The following is an 18,770-nucleotide window of genomic DNA, read 5'->3' as shown; positions in this document are numbered from 1 at the left end:
TATAAGTAGGGTAGCAACAACAACAACTTGCATTTATATAGCACCTTTAACATAGTTACCTATCCCAAAGTGCTGCACAGGAGCATGATTGGACAAAATTTGAGACTGAACCATGTGCTAGGACAGGTGATTAAAAGCTTGGTCAAAGAGCAAGGTTTTAAGGAGCATCTTAAAGAAGGAGAGAGAGGCAGAGAAGTTTAGGAAAGGAATTCCAGAACTGAGGGCCTAAGCCGCCATTGTTGGAGCAATGAAAATTGGAGATGAAAAGCAGACAGAATTGGAGGAATGCAGAAATCTCAGAGGGTTGTAGGGCTGGAGGAGGTTACCTGGATAGTGAGGGTCGAAGCCATGGAGGGATTTGAAAACAAGGATGAGAATTTTAAAACTGACGTTTCTGGAGTGGGAGCCAATGTAGGTTAGTGAGCACAGGCATGATGTGTGCGGGTTAGGATACAGGCAGCAGAGATCTGGATGAGATCAAGACTAGAATGGATACTTCTAGAATGATTGAAGAAATGGCTTTCTGAACATTACTACTGCAAGTTACATCAGAAAGAATCCACCACAGGGTTAAATAGCAAAGGCCAAACTATAGTCTTATTTTATTTGTGTGACACTTATTAGGAACAGCATTTATATTTCACTTGAATCTTACAAAACAGCAACATGTTTTTTTAAAATCTCTCATCGCCTTAGAAAATACTTTTCAGATATGTTGTGTTGCCAAGGGTCACGAGCGTGGGCAGGGAAAGCAGAGATCCCATGTAGAAAAATGAGAACCTTCACATCTTGGGCACTTTGCCCAGTGGCTTATCAGCGTCCATGTTTTAGAATTTCAGTTTCACGTAAAATACCAGGAAAAACCGTTCTGCAAATTACTTGTGCTTTATTTTGGTACAGTTGTGAGTCATTTATTGGTGGAGCGCTTCAGAGTATTGTGACATTATTTAATGGGACTGATTTGCTTTTAGCAGGTTCCTCCCAGAGTTGTGTGGCTGAGATGCAGAGGAGGGGCAGCTGCCAAGCAGTTTTAAGCCAGACGTGGGAAGCCGCAGAGATTCCTCCTTCAGCACCTTGCCCTCAAGCCGCATTGCAGGCCCAGGGCGCTACCCAAGCCTGCAGCAGCCTCCCCGCTACGGCCGCAGAGGTCAACTTGGACTTGCTGCAATCGGGAGTCGCCCAGTTACCAGGTTGGTATGCTCACCAGCAGAAAATGGCTTCAGTTTTACAAAACGAAAAGATTAAACGGGGGTGAAAAAAAAAGAGCAAGCTCTGATGGTTTTAGCTAAATTATCTGTTAATTAAGTTCCTGGCCAACACATCAGTAAGAAACCTTGAAAAATATAATGATGAGCATTCAGGATAAATAAAAAGAACCACTGCATAACTCAGAAATATGTTATGATCTCCCCTGTTGGCCGAGGCCCAAATGCAGCATTAGAGGGGAACTGATTTGTATCAGTCAGGAAGGTCTGCAGCTTCATCCCTGTTCTGTGTTAGTAAGGGGAAAAATTACCATTGGTTCCCACCCTAGATGATTATTTAGGTACTTAGAATCTTAAGGCTGAATCTTAACTGCCAAAATAGGGTAGGTTGCAGTCACGTCAGAGGTTACAATGCAAAAAATCTGGAACAGGAACTGAACGCAACTTGACCCCACACACTTTTTGTTTTAGTGGAGGTGGAAAGAGGGTCGGGCGACCAACCAGCTGTAGGGAAGCGGGTTGGTCATTTTAATATTATAATGAGGCTGCACGCTTTCACTTCAACAGTCGCTCTGGTTTTAAAAACAGGTGACCAGGTTTTTCAGGCCTCGGGAAACATGGGAGCTTAAAGGAGGCAAGAAGGGCTGCATCCATGTGCCTTTACAGCACTGCTTGTAGGTTAGGAGAAACAGGAATGCTTCCTCCAGGTCTAACAAGCTACCCAGCAGACCCCATACCCCACAATCTGGTTGGTTCCTGCCGACCTTTATTGGATACCAACCTCCTCCCTCTCCCACCTGACCACAATCAGATCACCATTTGCTCCCCCTGACCACCATCAACTCCCCGCCCAACCACCATTGGACCTTTCCCAAATTGCCGGTTACCCCGGAGCACCATCAGAACCTCCACCCTCTACTGCATTTGGGATCCCACTCCCCATGACCTCTCTCATTCACCAATACACCTACCTGGTCCTCGTGTGGTTCACCTTATGAAGCAGGCCTCCCCCCTCCCACCCACCCCCCCCGAAAGGTTTCCAGCCTGTCAGTAAGTCTCCCTATGGATAGGAGCCCCACTTAAAGGAGCACTGCAGTTAAATTCTGCAGGACATGTTTCCCAACTTCACAACAGTCTCCCAACTGCATAGAACACCTCAGGATAAAATCCAGGCCATACAGTACTGCAGGAGGCCACTCAGTCCATCGTGCATGTGCTGGCTCTTTGAAAGAGCGATCCAACTTGTCCACTCACTTGCTCTTGACTCATTGGCCTGCAAATTTTTCCTTTTTAATTGTTTATCCAATTGCCTTTTGAGATATATTATTGAATATGTTTCCACCAACTTTTCAGGCATTCCAGACTATAACAACCTTTTGCATTAAAAAAACCCCCTGCTCATTCCTTCCCTCCACCCCCGGCAACTAACGAGTGTCTGGACCGCGGACGAATAAGGATTGTGGTTTGCCTGTGATGCATGCTTGAATAGCTTGCTTTCTTGAATCATTTATAGAGAATGGATACTTGGGTGAGATACTGGAGGAATGCAATCACTTGTGGTACGTAAGAATATATGAAATAGGAGCAGGAGTAGACCATATTCGCTGCTTCACAAACCACTGACCACCTCCAGGCGCGTATCCATTGTCTCTCGAGATAAGGAGGCCCAAAAGAAAAGAAGACCATATGGCCCCTCAGTACCATCATGGCTGATCTTCTGCCTCAACTCCACTTTCCCAATCAGTTCCCCTTATCCCTTAATTCCCTAAGAGATCAAAAATCTATCTGCCCCAACCTTGAATATACCCAACAATGAAGCATCCGCAACCCTCTGTGGTAGAGAAATTCAAAGATTCACAACCCTCTGAGCAAAGAAATTTCTCCTCATCTCAGTCCTAAAAAATTGCCAAATATTCTGAGGTTGTGCACCCCCCCCCCTCCCCCTTTCTAGATACCCCAGCCAGGGGAAACAGCTTCTCTGTATTTACCTTGTCATGCCCCTTCAGAATCTTGTATGTTTCAATGAGATCACCTCTCATTCTTCTGAACTTCAGCACGTATCGGCCCAATTTATTCAGCCTCTCATTATAGGACAACCCCCTTATCCCAGCAACCAATCAAGGGAACCTTCACTGTACCGTACCACATCCGAGGTCAGTATATCCGTCCTTAGGTATGGAGACCAAAACTGCGCACAGTACTCCAGGTGTGGTTTCACCAAATCCCTATACAATTGTAGCAAGACTTCCTTTATCTTCTACTCCAGTCCCCTTGCAATAAAGGCCAGCATGCATTTGCCTTCCTAATTGCTTGCTGTACCTGCATGCTAACTTTCTATGTTCCTTCTCTGAGTATACCCAAGTCCCTCTGAACATTAAGATTTATAATTTTCACCTCTTTTTCTATCCTTATTACCAAAGTGAATAACCTCACACTTCCCCAAATTATACTCCATATGCCACCTTGTTGCCCACTTACTTAATCTGTTTATATCTCTTGGCAGACTTTGTATCCTCCTCACAGCTTACATTCCCACCTAGCTTTGTATTGTCAGCAAACTTGGATACAAAACTCTCGGTTCTTCATCCCTACTTGAAAATGCCCTGTTTATCCCTACTGTATGCCTTCTGACTATTAACCAATCCTCTATCCATGCTAACATATTATCCCCAACTCCATCTTTTGTAGTAACCTTTTGTGTGGCACCTTATCAAATACTTTATGGAAATCCAAGTATATTACATCTACTGGCTCCTATTATCTACCCTACTAATTACATTCTCAAAAAACTCTAATAAATTATTCAAACACAGTTTCCCTTGCAGAAAATCATGTTGACTACGTCCGATCATACTATGATTTTCAAAGTGCATTGTTAAGACTTCTTTAATAATAGATTCCAACATTTTCTCGACGACTGATGTCAAGCTGACTGTCCTGTAGTTCCCTGTTTTCTCTCTCCCTCCTTTCTTGAATAGTGACGTTACATTTTCTAACTTCCAACCTGCTGGGACCATTCTAGAATCTAGGGAATTTTGGAAAATTATAAGAAGTGCATCCACTGTCTCTGCAACTACCTCTTTTGAACTCTAGGATGTAGGCCATCAGATCCTGGGGATTTGTCAGCTTTTAGCCCTGAAGTTTCTCTAATACTAATATGAATTACTTTAAGTTCCACTTTTATTAGTACCTAGGTTACCCTCTATTTCAGCTGTATAATTTGTGTCTTCTACTGCAAAGACAGACACAAAATATTTAGTCAAAATCTCTGCATTTCCTCATTCCCCATGACAACTTTTCCTGTCTCTGCCTCTAAGGCACCAACATTTACTTCAGCTGCTCTCCTTTTTTTATATACTTGCTAAAGCTCGTACAATCAGTTTTTGTATTCCTGGCTAGTTTACTCTGATATCCTATTTTTTTCCTTTTTTATCAAAGTTTTGATGGCCTTTTGCTAATCCTCAGGCTTATTACTATTCTTTGCAACACTATAAGCCTCTTCTTTTAGTTTAATACTATCCTTAACTTCCCTATTAGGGCACAGATGGATCTTTCTAGCGGAGTTTTTGCTTTTTAATGGAATGCATTTTTGTTGAACATTTTTAATTATTTCTTCAAATGTTTCCCACTATTTATTTACTTCCATACCTTCTATTCTAAATAACAGTCAACCTTAGCCAGCTGTCCTCTCATATCGATTTAATTTGCTTTGTTTAGATTTAAGATTCTTGTTTTGGACATGAGCATGCTGCTTTCAAACTTAATATAGAATTCAATTGTATTATGATCACTTTTTCCCAGAGGATCTTTATTACTCGATTCTGGGTACTGCCTGTATGGAGTTTGCAAGTTCTCCCTGTGACCGCGTGGGTTTTTGCCGGGTGCTCCGGTTTCCTCCCACAGCCAAAGACTTGCAGGTGATAGGTAAATTGGCCATTGTAAATTGCCCCTAGTGTAGGTGGTAGGGAATATGGGATTACTGTTCTTTTTTCTTTTGGGCCTCCTTATCTCGAGAGACAATGGATACGCGCCTGGAGGTGGTCAGTAGTTTGTGAAGCAGCGCCTGGAGTGGCTGTAAAGGCCAATTCTGGAGTGACAGGCTCTTCCACAGGTGCTGCAGAGAAATTTGTTTGTTGGGGCTGTTGCACAGTTGGCTCTCCCCTTGCGCCTCTGTCTTTTTTCCTGCCAACTACTAAGTCTCTTCGACTCGCCACAATTTAGCCCTGTCTTTATGGCTGCCCGCCAGCTCTGGCGAATGCTGGCAACTGACTCCCACGACTTGTGATCAATGTCACACGATTTCATGTCGCGTTTGCAGACGTCTTTATAACGGAGACATGGACGGCCGGTGGGTCTGATACCAGTGGCGAGCTCGCTGTACAATGTGTCTTTGGGGATCCTGCCATCTTCCATGCGGCTCACATGGCCAAGCTGTATCTCTAAATAAATAAAATAAATAAATACTATGCGATTACAAATTAACTTTGCCTCAAAACACAATACTTGGTCTAAAATAGCTTTGTCCCTAGTTGTTTCCACAAGATACTGTTCTAGAAATCTGTTGTGAAAATATTCTACAAACTGATCTTCCAGAATACCTTTGCCAATTTGATTTGTCCAGTCTATATGATGATTACATTCCCCATAATTTTTACATTGCCTTTGTTACAAGCTCCAATTATTTCTTGCTTATTGCTCTGTCCACTGGTATAACTATTGTTAGGAGGCCTATAAGCTACTCCCACCAGCATTTTCTGACCCTTGTCATTCCTTATCTCCACCCATACTGATTCTGCTTCCTGATCTTCTGAGCCAAGATCTTATCTTACCACTGTCCTTATTCACCCTTTATTATCAGGGCTATTCCTCCTTTTCCATTCTGTCTCACTTTTCAAAATGTTTGCACCCTGGAATATTTATTTACCAACCTTGGTCACCTTGTAACTATGGGCTCCCAGGCGTGGGTTCCATGGTGGGGATGTGGGGGGGTGCCTGAAGATGGCTCCGGATGAGGCCCGCCATGGACCTCGATGCCATGAGAATCCGGCCCAATCCCCCCGGCGGTGGCAAAGCTCCGTGGCGCCACCCAGCCACCCCCCACCCCACCCCACCACTGGGTGACAGGACCTCAATTAAAATATTCAAATCAATAAAATAAATAGACTTACCTGGGCCCGCCATGATCTTCGGTGCGGTGGCCGGCACTCCCGTGCCTTCAAATCCCTGTCCGGGGAAATGAGGCGCCACACTGGTGGGGAGGATGGAGGAGGTAAGGTTTTCAGTGCTGGGGGGTGCAGGGGAATGGGGTCAAATAAATGTAATGGGTGTAGGGGATGGTGGGAAGGGTTGACCTTTAAACTTTGTGCAGTTTGGGGGGGGGAAAGGTCAGATGTAAAAGGAAAAGTATTCTGGGGTGGGGAGAAGGGCAAATAGTTACTGTAATTGTTATTGATGGGGTGGGCAAGGGGAGTTATAAATTTCTTTATTTAATTTTTTTTGGGGGGGTGCTACTTCTTTAACAATTAAAATGTGCCAGCAGGGCTGACTGCCCTTTAAAAATTGCGCCAGCACCTGCGCACAGGCAGGTGATGCCTTGCTAGTGACGGTCAGCCTGCCCCCTCCAGCCCTATGTTTCTGATTATATCAAACCCATTATCTCCATTTGAGCTGCTAGTTCATTTATCTTGTTACAAATTCTTCTTGCATGCAGATAAACAACCTTTAATTTTTTTAACCACTACGGTTCTGCATTTTAATTTGGACCCTAACACTTCAAACTCTCTCATTCCTAGTTCTACCTATAACAACTGGATCTTCCCCCTCCCACTCCAAGTTTGTCTCCAGCCGCAACAAGATGTCTTTAACCTTGGCATCAGGCAGACAGCACAAACTTTGGAACTCTTGTTCACATCTGCAGATAACAGTATCTGTCCCCATGACTGTACTGTCCCCTGTCACTACCACATTCCTTTTCACTCCACTCACTTGGATAGGCTCCTGCACCATGGGTGCTATGGTCAGTTTCCCCAAACACCCTGCAGTCCTTGTTTTCATCCACACAGGTAGCAAGCACCTTGTGCCTGTTGGTGAAAGTCATGGGCTGAGGCTCCTCCATTCACTACATCCTGTATCCCCATACCTGCCTAACTCGCAGTCACACCCTCCTGCCCCTGACCATTAGTCATCTCTAAAGTTCTACTTAACCTAAGGAGTGTGATTGCCTGCAGGAACAAAATGCCCAAGTAACCCGCCCCCCCCCCTCCCTGATGCCCCGCAATGTCTGCAGCTTGGACTCAGCACAAGAACTCAAGCCGAAGTTGCCCGAGCTGCAGACGCTTACTGCAGATATGGTTGTCCGGGATCGCAATGCTGTCCACAAACTCCCACATGTTGCAGTCATGGCATATCACCTGCTCTGCTCAAGTGGTTTAGAGTTGGAGTTGGTAGTCACAGTGCATCTTGACTGAGTGTGTCCTTAGAGGCGATGATGATCTTGACCTGGTATTCATCAATAATTCGGACAATGTACGGGAAATGGAAGTTTTAACACTCCTGAGCCACAGTAACCACAGAATGATAATGTTTAACCTGATTTGCGACGTCGGAAGAATACAGAACCAGGAGCAAGGTATCTAGCTTTAAAAGGGCTAAATTCAATGAAAGGGGAGAACAATTAAAGTAAATAGATAGTGGAGGTTGTTCAACAACATATCAGTAGAAGCCAAGTAAGACATTTTGTGAAAGGTATAACGCTGATCGTGCAGGATAAATACAGTCCCGAAACCAATGTGTCATACAAAACAAAACTGACCCTTAATGGTCAGATGTAAAAGGAAAGTATTCTGGGGTGGGGAGAAGGGCAAATAGTTACTGTAATTGTTATTGATGGGGTGGGAAAGGGGCGTTATAAATTTCTTTAATTTTTTGGGGGGGCTACTTCTTTAACAATTAAGTCACCTTTCCTACTCTCTCCATGCATGGCTCATCATCCATGCCCTTATCTTTGCCTATTTATTTTTCTCACCTCTCTGTAGAGCACCCTAGAATATTTTCTATGCTCTAAATACAAGCCTAAAGGCTGGATTTTATGCAGGCAGTGGGGTCCTGACAACAGGCCAGAAAGGTGAGGGGAACTCTGCCTCGGCATTTTGGGGATCCCTGGCTGCATTTTATGGTGCTCAGGCAGTTAACTGCCTGGCGTCAAAGTCCCCATCCCTTTAAGGATAGAGATCCCGCCTCCAAAAGCTGCTGACCAATCAGAGGGCTGGCAGCTGAGCAGTCCTAGCAATGCTCCGGGATCAGTGGCCACTGCTGGTACTGCAGTAGGGCCGGGACTAGGAGCAGCCATGGAGCCCTGGAGTGCAGATAAGTGGGGTGGGCTTACCGGGGCCAGTAAGGCAGGCCGCGGTGAGGGGTGTGGGTGGGGGATAGGTTGTTGAGGGCAGGGGCGGGTAGGTGGTGGTGTTGGTGCAGGGGCAGCCTTTGCCACCAGGGCCCTCCATGGGCCACAGATTACCCAAGCAAGAGGACCTCCCCCAACCCACCACCAGCCCACAGTGAGGCTGCCTGGTTTTACTGGGCAGTCTCCTCATGTAGCAGAGGGCTCCCCCATCGCTGGTTTAATGCCAGCAGCAGTGGATGAGGCCCTGAAGTGGCCATTAATTGGCCACTTAATGGCCTCAATTGGCCTCCAGGCAGGAAGACCACTCTCAACCTTCCCTGCTACTCACCTAATTGGCAGGGGGAGTCAGGAAGGCATGGACATTCCGCCCCCCTGCCTTCCCCCTCACCGCTGATCCTATGGCTCACTTGCCTTCCAGTCCATTCCTGAGGGGGGAATTAAATTCTGCCCTTGATGTACACATTTCTGTCAGAAATTGAATACTTTTTCCCAAAGAATGACTTCATAGTTATTTGCAATCTACCCCACAGGGAACAGAGATAAAGCTGGTCGAGCTGTGATCCAGATCTGCACACATAACATAATATGGATGAACCAAAGCTGCCCCTGCACAGAGCTGACCCATCTACTGCTGTACTACTACACCATTCCAAGGTATGGAAACTATAGGTGCCTTCGAATACTCGTTTGACTTGATGTTTTTTTGGTGAGATTCTGCCCTGCCTGTGCAGTGTATCAGTCTAACTATTAAATGGTTATGTCCACTCTGTTCAAATTTCCTTAAGAATTTTGGTGATCATTTTCATTCAGCTGAGGGAGCTTTTGCATTTCAGGCACTCCATGTCAGCTTCAATATTCCCAGGTCAAGTCTGGCACCATGAGATGCAGAGTAAATCTCCCTTTAATATGCTATAGTAAAGCGTCCCTTCTTTACTCTTGTGATATTTGTATTTCCCAAATTAGGCGTGGTTCCAGAGGTGAATTAATGCATGGGCCTACGGAGTCTACATCTAGGGACTTGAACCAAATATCGGGCCCATGGTAAAGCTAACCTATTGGACCACCCCGTTTTGAGACTCCTTATTTTACCCATTTCTTTGTTCCTCCTCTCCTGAAGGCATTGAATAGTATTCGGATTAGGTCTGATGCTACCATACTCAAATGCCCATTCATCATATGTAAACCAAGACAGTAAATATTGATGGGTTATTCAACTAAGGAGGTCATCACCTGTTCCTGCCATTACCATATGTCCATACACAAGCACTTTCCAACAGGGGTCATTGGATAATGATCTGCCTTGTGAGTCCAGACATATTGTGCCCTCTGATTGTCCATAGGCCTTGGGGCCAATTGCATTGCCCTTACCACCACCTTGGATGAGATCAGATAATTCAGCATAGATTGGAAATTGACCCTGGACCTTTTTGTCTATATGATTTAGCCACATGTTATCTTTACCAACAAAGCCATTGGCACAAGCTAGTACTTTTTCCCTCCAGAATAGTACGCTGGTTAAATGCTGGGCTCTACATTTGGAAGGATAAACAGGACAATTCCACATGCGGAAGCTTCTAGCAGGAATCACAATTCAAAGGGAGTGCATCACTAAGGAATCACTGATACACAGAGTCTGTTGGCATATTTGATTTGTGTTGGCAGAGTAATTCTGTAGGCTTCAGGATAAGACTGTCTTGTCAGCAGCTGGCACAGGAAGCTAGCTGGATAAGGGTTCTCAGGAGCCAGCCTAACTTGGGAATATTTGGGACAAGGGAGAAAGCTTCTCCAATTGTTTCCCTTTCTCACCTCAGCATGGATGAACCAGAATCTGACAGGAACCTCTGTGCACCAGAGGTTACTTGTTTTGTTTTCGGAAACGTGAGGTGACAAAAGTTCAAAATTTGCTCCAGAAAGAGCCCCTAACAACAGCAGCCACAATAATAATGGAATGTTTAGATATTCAGTGCAGAAGGAATACAGGTGTGCTGGCTCAATCAACCAATGACGTTAATTGGCTTGTTCCAAAGTGGCCATATAGGAAACATCTGTGACTTGGATTTATTTCACAGCTTTAGAAAACAGAAGTAGCAAATGAAACAAAAACAAAATGTGCGAAGATCAGGGGGAAAAATAAGTAATAGTGTATCGCACAGTAAATCTTTGACTAGACCATCCTTGACTATTGGGAAGCATCAAAGTTATTTGAGTCTTTTTGCTGTGGGGTCTGCACAAAGGCCAATCTACCTTCAACAAACCCAACTTTGGCTTCCATAAGTTGAAGGCAATAATAAATAAACTAGTCAGCTTGAAGGCTGATGACCTGTACTTCAGAACACAGCTATCTCCACCACCTGAAGGACAAGGGCAGCAGGTGCACAGGAACACCATCATCTCCAAGTTCCCCTCCAAGCCACTCACCGACTTGGACGTACATGGTAGACCATTGATTGTTTTGAATCAAAATTCTGAAACTCCCTGTCTAACAGCACTGGGGAGCATCATCACCACAAAGACTGCAGTGGTTCGAGAAGAAGGCCCATTACTACCTTTTCAAGGGTAATGGTGTGGACATGAGCATTATAAATTTGAAAAGAAAAATGTATTGCAGAATTACTTTACAGGTATTCTTTGTACCTAGTATTTCATCCATTTAGAGATTCCCTTGCCTGGGAAATAATCTCAGCAAATTGGGGATCAAGAGCTAAGGCATTTGTGTACTCACGCAAAACAAAGTACAACCTGAGAACAGCAAGAAAGAAGAAAGAACAAATGTATTTCCATTCACCACACTGAGATGGATATCATTGATTCCGTTCCCTCAGCAAAAGCTCACAAACAACAACGTGTTTGTGTGTGTGTTTTTTTAAAGTCCTTGCAAACACTTTCTGACATAGAGTAAGATTTTCCTGCAAAACTTGGCACAGTCAGTTAAGGATGTATGTAGTTAGTCAGATATTTTAGTGCAGACTATGAGGGCAAGTATATGCAGCACGAAGAGTTCTTTTCAATTCCTTCGATTCATTTTTGGTCAACATAACTTGTGCATGTAATCCAGGCTGACACTTCAATACTCTACTGAAGGAGTGATGCACTGTCAGAGATGTCATCTTTTGGATAAGACATTAAACCTGAGGCCCCATTTGCCTTTTCAAGTGGATATTAAGGATCTCAGTGCACTATTCAAAGAAGAGCAAGGGAGTTCTCCTGGTGCCCTGGCTAATATTTACCTTCCAACAAACATGGCTAAAACAATAGATTAATTGGCCATTTATCTTATTGCTGTTTGTGGAACCATGTTGTTTGCAAATCGGCTGCTGTATTTCCATGCATTACAATAGTGACTACACTTCAAAAAGTACCTCATTGGTTGTGAAGTACTTTGTGACTTTCTGAGATTGACACAAAGTATGGCTGCTTAGAGAAAAAAAACTGGGGGGGAACCTGACTCAAGCTCTCAGCAGGTGGGCCTTCATGAGAAAAGGAAAGGGAAATAAAATACTAATATTGGGCCTTTAAAGAAAACATAATCATGAACTGAATTGACATAATTTACCCAAGACATTACATACACTATTATTCCTTGAATCCAGCAGTATGTTAGACAGGCCAGAGTGGGTGTTTGGCATTTGGCCCCTCCTCTCCCCATGTTCCTAGTTAAAATCAGAGGTTTAATGTCCCAGGGCAATGAGGGATGGCCAATAAATGCAGCCTTGACATCATCACACACATCCCAAGAACAAATATAATAATAAATCCTGTAATCCCATGTAAGAAAAATAGAATTTGACACCTTCAGTTATCATAAACTAAAGCCTCATAATAAACAGATAAAATTGCAAAATATGATCCCAAAATGTAATGAGAAAGGAATTTGATTTTGCAGCTTTTGAAAGATTGATGGATGATATTGCTGGACTGGCTGGTGTTAATGTATTGGAAGGTGATAACATGATGATATCAATCAATTTTATAGCCTATTTAACAACAGCAGATCATGAGCCTGAATCATAGAGAGAAAAAAACCCCTGTGTATCAAAGCACAGGAGAGCTTGGTTGGAAATGTGCAGGAAGTTCTGCAGTAGCTGTTGTTTGGTTTCCATGTGTTGTCATCACAGTTCTGACCTTTACAAGAAGCAGAGAATAAACAACAAGGTCCTTCCGTTTTTGAAGATTTTGCCACAGGCACTAGCTTTGTTAGTCATCTTTCCTTACACTGAAACATGCCAATAGTCTCACTCAGATATGTAAAGTGTAAAATTTTGTTGGAAGCTTTGCTGCTTCTCATCACTATCTTCAGCTGAAGGAACTGCTATGCTATTACTGCTTGACAGAGATGTTGGTACGTCAGGGCAGCGTGTTGGAGGAACAAAACCCTCCTCTAGTTCCTACTGCCTAGTGCGAATCAAACTGATTCTTGACACACACCCATCAAATTTTTTACAGAAACAGAGTTTTAGTAGGTAAGCAGGGGCTACCATGCTGAGGTATTTGTTGCTGAACTGGAAGCAGAGTCAATAGGAATTTTCGAAAGGGAATTAGATAAATATTAAAAAGGAAAACATTTATAGGGCTATGGGGCAAGAGCCAAGGGAGTGGGACTAATTTAATAGCTCTTTCAAAGAGCCAGCATAGACACATTGGGTCAAATGTCCTCCTTTGTGCTGTAACATATCCATGGGCTATATTTTCAGGGCCTAAACCAGGAATGGAGTTGGGGCGGGGTGGGGTGGGGGGGGGTGGTGGTGCCAGGAAATACTAGTGCCAGGTGGCTTGTCTGTTCCCAGTGCCAGACATTTTGGAGGAGATGAGCTCGGGTCCCAGGAAGGCCGCCCGCCCCCACGATTTGGGCAGGCAATTAGGCTCATTAAGAGTCTTGTTGGAGGTGAATTTAGGAGGCTGGGATCTTGCAGTCTGCCTCCAGTTTCCTGACATGACGGTGGGGTGGGGGGGGGGGGGGGGGGGGGAAGATCAACTCCCTGGAGGTGGGCACCCAGCAGCAGACTTGGGTGCCAGTACTCCCAGAAGGCATACAGACCCTTGCTGCCTGCCTACAGGTCCTCATTGCCTGCCTGGGTTGGGGTACAGCCAATGACCACCATGTAGAGGGGCTCCCCCCGCCACCCCCCACACCCCCCCCCCCCACTACAATGGGGGCCTGGCTGCTTTTTGTATTTTTTTATTAAAGTTTTTAAAAAGTCGCTGAGAGGGCACCTTCTTGTTGAAGTACCCTCCAAGTTATTTACCTTGTGTTGTAGCCGGGCATTCCTTTGAAGCTGGAAGGCCTCTGATTGGCCGTCCATGCCCATTAAGGCCTTATCACTTGAAGATCTTAACTTTAATCAGTTTCTGCCCAAAGGCAGGTTTCTGACCTGAAAGCAAACCCAGCTCCTATTTCCCATTTCCATGACGAAAATAAAGTGTAACTGAATCTTTATTGACTAAGGTTGAAAAATTCACACAATCTCCCTTCTTCTCCCAAAGCCAGTGATGTACACTGTCCCATTTCCATGGTTCAATGACACTTCCACCAATGTCCAAGAGACCATTCTTCATGCCTTGACCTAGATTAAAGTTTCAACAGATGATTTGGCTGTCACATCTTCAACTAATCTCTACACATACGCCCTTCCCAGTCAAGTACCCTATTCGTTCCCTACTTCCGTGCAGTTTGATGGGAGTCTATAGCCAATCTTTCACAACAGGATTAAAGCCAATTGTTGGCAATCCACCTGGAAACACAGGGGGTAATTTTAACTTCTATCCCCAGGTGGGAAACGGGTAACAGCGAATCAACTGCCAATTTTACACCCTGCCCAGTTGAAGTCAACGGAAAAGAGATTCAAGCGAGGTGTAAAATGGGCTCCAGAATCTCTAGCACCTGTTTTCGGCCTGTGGATGGTAATTATAACTTTACTTACAGTAAGCATTGCAACCTGAAATCCTACCCTGGGAAAGAAACTTCTCCCCAAAAAAATCCAGACAAATTCACTCTCTGAAGCGGGTGAGTTATTAATTATATCTCAATGTTTGGGGGTGAGGGTGGTGCAGTGGTAACTTGGTAACTGTCAGGCCACGGGTGGGGCACAGAAACTAAATGGCAGCCATCATATGTGACACAAAAGCCTTGATATGAGTACTTCAACTGAAGATTTAAGGAAAATTAAATAAGAGCACAGATTGAAAGCTGACATTGACTGAATTTAAACTGAATTTAACTTATATTAATTGTGTAGTCTGTTTATTGCAGGAAGGAAGTGCGTGAGCTTGGACTGACTATATTAGTGGATGCTCGCAGATGTCCTCCTGCCCTGACCCTCTTCAAAGCTTTGACTGCACTGCAGGTGAGATATCAGTGAAAACCTGCCAGGATTGAGGAAGTGACTGTCCATTCTTTGCTAACAATGTCAAGTTGTAACTGATCCCTTTATGTTAAAGTGCCAGTGCTGTCTGATTTTTCATTCTGAATTGATGATTGCCGAATTCAGTTTATCCTTTGAATGAACCTATTCACCATTTTCATGTTGCCTCATTGATCAGTCAGTTGCAATCTTTTCAATGTCTCTCCTCCTCTCTGATGGAATTAATTATATGAAACTTAGGGAAAGCTAGATGAGAAAAGACCAAGGTCCATCTAGTTTGCTTCCTGCCATCCTGGTAGTCACATGATATGGCAATATTGGAGTTGTAGACTAATCATGGTGATCAATCTCTATAAGTGAGTCTACAACAGACCAAGACATAAGGTGAGACGAACCCCAGTGGTAGGAAACCATAGGCCCAAAGTCACCTGTTCCTCCCAAACATCTGACACTTACCACATTGCCTGGTCTTAAGTTACTCATTACTGAATCCCAAATTGTTACTTCCTGAAAGAAATCTATCTAATTTGCATTTAATGAATCAACACGATCTGCCTCCATCATCTCCCTTGGGAGCCTGTTGATAGATTAACCACTCGCTAACTGAAATCATGCTTCTGCAGATTATTTTCAATTATTGTGTCCTCTGATTCTACTGTTATGGGCAAGGTGAAGCAGCTCGTCGTTGCCTAGTCGTATGGATTACAATCCCTGACCAAAGGGTATGTGTGCTTTTGCCATTGTGTTAGCGGGTTATTGGCCCATGGAAGATGGGGCAATGGAGCTTAGTTTCATTCTTACTTGAATTCTGCAGTTAGACTTTCTAGCAGGGATTATCAAGAAACCTGCCTGACTGCCTTTCCACTTTCAAGGTTGCGCTCGTGTAGTTAAATTTCTGGGCCAGTAATCCACAAGCCTGGGCTAATAATCAGAGACAAATTATTCCGGTCATTATGTGTAGTATAAGAATTTTTGTATTGAGACACACATAGTGAAAATAGTTCCACATACCAAGAAAGTAACTGAAAGTACTGCTTGTCTTAAATGGTTTGGGCTTTTATGAAGTTGAATTTTCTATATGACCACTTTCCAAAGTGTTTATATAAAATCCAGTAACTTCGGAGCAGAAATAACCAATCAAGTCCACAGGCAATTATTTTTAGATCCTGATGTTTGAACATGGTTGTGCGAAGTGAAGGTGAGGAGGAGCGAGCTGAGGTTTGGATTGTTTGGATTATGTTGCCACAGATTGTCACCAAAATTAATTTCTGGAATTTAGCTGTTCACACCTGTAAGCTTTTCAGTGTGTGTATTTTTTTTATTCTTTCATGGGATATGAGCATCGCTGGCAATGTTAGCATTCATTGCCCATCCCTAATTGCCCTTGAGAAGGTGGTATTGAGCCCATGTGATGCAGGAACACCCACAGTGCTGTTAGGAAGGGAGTTCCAGGATTTGACTCAGTGACAGTGAAGGAATGGCGATAGAGTTCCAAGTTAGGATGATGTGTGGAGTGGAGAGGAACATGCAGGTGGTGCTGTTCCCAGGCTTCTGCTGACCTTGTCCTTCTAGGTGGCAGAGGTTGCGAGTTTGGAAGGTGTTTTCGAAGGAGGCTTGGCGAGTTGCTGCAATGTGTCTTGAATTTGGTACACGCTGCTGCCACTGTGCGCCATTGGTGGAGGAGTGAATGTTTGTGAAAGGGGTGCTGATCAAGCAGGCTGCTTTGTCCTGGATGTGTCGAGCTTCTTGACTGTTATTGGAGCTGCACTCACCCAGAGTGGAGGGTATTCCTTCACACTCCTGACTTGTTCCTTGTAGTTGGTGGACAGACTTTGGGGAGTCAGGAGGTGAGTTACTCACCACTGAATTTGCAGCATTTATATGACTGGTCCAGTTAAGTTTCTGGTCAATGAAAAGGCTCCAGGATGTTGATGGAGGGGGATTCAGTGACAGTAATGCAGTTGAATGTCGAAGAGAGATGGTTAGATTCTCTTTTGTTGGAGTTGGTCATTGCCTGGCATTTGTGTGGTACGAATGTTACTTGCCACTTACCAGCCCAAGCCTGAACGTTGTCCAGGTCTTGCTGCATGTGGACACAAACTGCTTCAGTATCTGAGGAGTCATGAATGGTACTGAACACTGTGCAATCATCAGTGAACATCCCCACATCTGACATTATGGAGGGAAGGTCATTGAAGAAGCAGCTGAAGATGGTTGGGCCAATTACACTATCCTGAGGAACTCCTGCAGTAATGTCCTGGGACTGAGATGATTGGCCTCCAACAACCATAACCATCTTCCTTTGTGCTAGGTAGACACCAATCATTGGACAGTTCTCCCCCTGATTCCTATTGATTTCAATTTTGCTCAGACTCCTTGATATTACATTTGGTCAAATGCTGCCTTGATATCAAGGGCAGTCACTCTCACCTCACCTCTGGAGTTCAGCTCTTTTGTCCATGTTTGGACCCAGGCTATAATGACTTCTGGAGCTGAATGGCCCTGGTGGAACCCAAACTGAGTGTCAGTGAGCAGGTTATTTCTGTTACGTGCCACTTGATAGCACTGTCAACGACACCTTCCATCACTTTGCTGATGTTCGAGAGTAGACTGATGAGGCAGTAATTGGTTGGGTTGCATCTGTCCTGCTTTTTGTGGACAGGACATACCTGGGCAATTTTCCACATTGTCAGGTAGATGCCAGTGTTGTAGTTGTACTGGAACAGGCGGCTTGGGTCGCAGCCAGTTCTGGAGCTCAAGTCTTCAGTACTACTGCTGGGATGTTGTAAGGGCCCATAGCCTTTGCAGTATCCAGTGCCTTCGGTCATTTCTTGATATCACGCAATTGGCTGAAGTCTGGCATCTGTGATGTTGAGGACTTCAGGAGGAGGTCGAGATGGATCATCCACTTGGCACTTCTGGCTGAAGATGGTTGTAAATGCTTCTGCCATATCTTTTGCACTTACGTACTTGGCTCCCTCACCATGGAGGATAGGGATTTTTGCGGAGCCTCCTCCTCCGGTTAGTTGTTTAATTGTACACCACCATTCACGACTGGATGTGGCAGGACTGCAGAGCTTTGATCTGATCCACTGTTGTGGGGTCACTTAGCTCTGTCTATCACATGCTGCTTCTGCTGTTTGGCATGCATGTAATCCTATGCTGTAGCTCCACCAAGTTGGCACCTTATTTTGAGGTATGCCTGGTGCTGCTCCTGGCTTGCTCTCCTGCACTCCTCATTGAACCAGGGTCGATCCCCTCGTTTGACGGTAATGGTAGAGTGAGGGATATGCTGGGCCATGAAGTTACAGATTGTCGTTGAATTCAATTCTGCTACTGCTGATGGCCCACAGTGCCTCAGGGACGCCCAGTTTTGAGCTGCTAGATCTGTTCTGAACCAATTCCATTTAGCACAGTGGTAGTGCCACACAACATGATGGATGGTATCCTTCATGTGAAGTCGGATCTTGGTCTTTACAAGGACTGTGCAATGGTCAGTCGTACCAATACTTTCATGGACAGATGTATCGGTGAGATGTAGATCGGTGAGGGCAAGGTCAAGCAGGATTTTCCCTCTTATTGCTTCCCGCGCCACCTGCCACACACAGTCTATTTTTTGATTTTGATTTAGAGATACAGCACTGAAACAGGCCCTTCGGCCCACCGAGTCTGTGCCAACCATGAACCACCCATTTATATTAATCCTACACTAATCCCATATTCCTACCACATCCCCACCTGTTCCTATATTCCCCTACCACCTACCTATACTAGGGGCAATTTATAATGGCCAATTTACCTATC

The 18,770-nt window shown here is 44.5% G+C and overlaps 1 protein-coding gene across 2 annotated transcripts in view; it reads left to right on the top strand.

The window, feature by feature from the left end:
- Positions 1–18,770, top strand: part of zgc:158766 (uncharacterized protein LOC100009641 homolog) — a 199,106-nt gene that overhangs the window by 115,298 nt on the left and 65,038 nt on the right. Inside the window, exons 4-6 of one of the 2 annotated variants that reach the window (XM_068055464.1) lie at positions 975–1,190; positions 9,138–9,261; positions 14,855–14,948. In XM_068055464.1, coding sequence (XP_067911565.1) covers positions 975–1,190; positions 9,138–9,261; positions 14,855–14,948 — 434 coding nt within the window. Of the gene's footprint in view, positions 1–971; positions 1,191–9,137; positions 9,262–14,854; positions 14,949–18,770 lie in introns of both variants that reach the window. The other variant, XM_068055455.1, reaches the window with a different exon arrangement.

This window comes from Heterodontus francisci, chromosome 2, assembly GCF_036365525.1.
Source record: "Heterodontus francisci isolate sHetFra1 chromosome 2, sHetFra1.hap1, whole genome shotgun sequence".
Classification (NCBI taxonomy): domain Eukaryota; kingdom Metazoa; phylum Chordata; class Chondrichthyes; order Heterodontiformes; family Heterodontidae; genus Heterodontus; species Heterodontus francisci.
The sequence above is the reverse complement of the archived record's forward strand: the minus strand, read 5'-3'. Positions and strand labels throughout refer to the sequence as shown.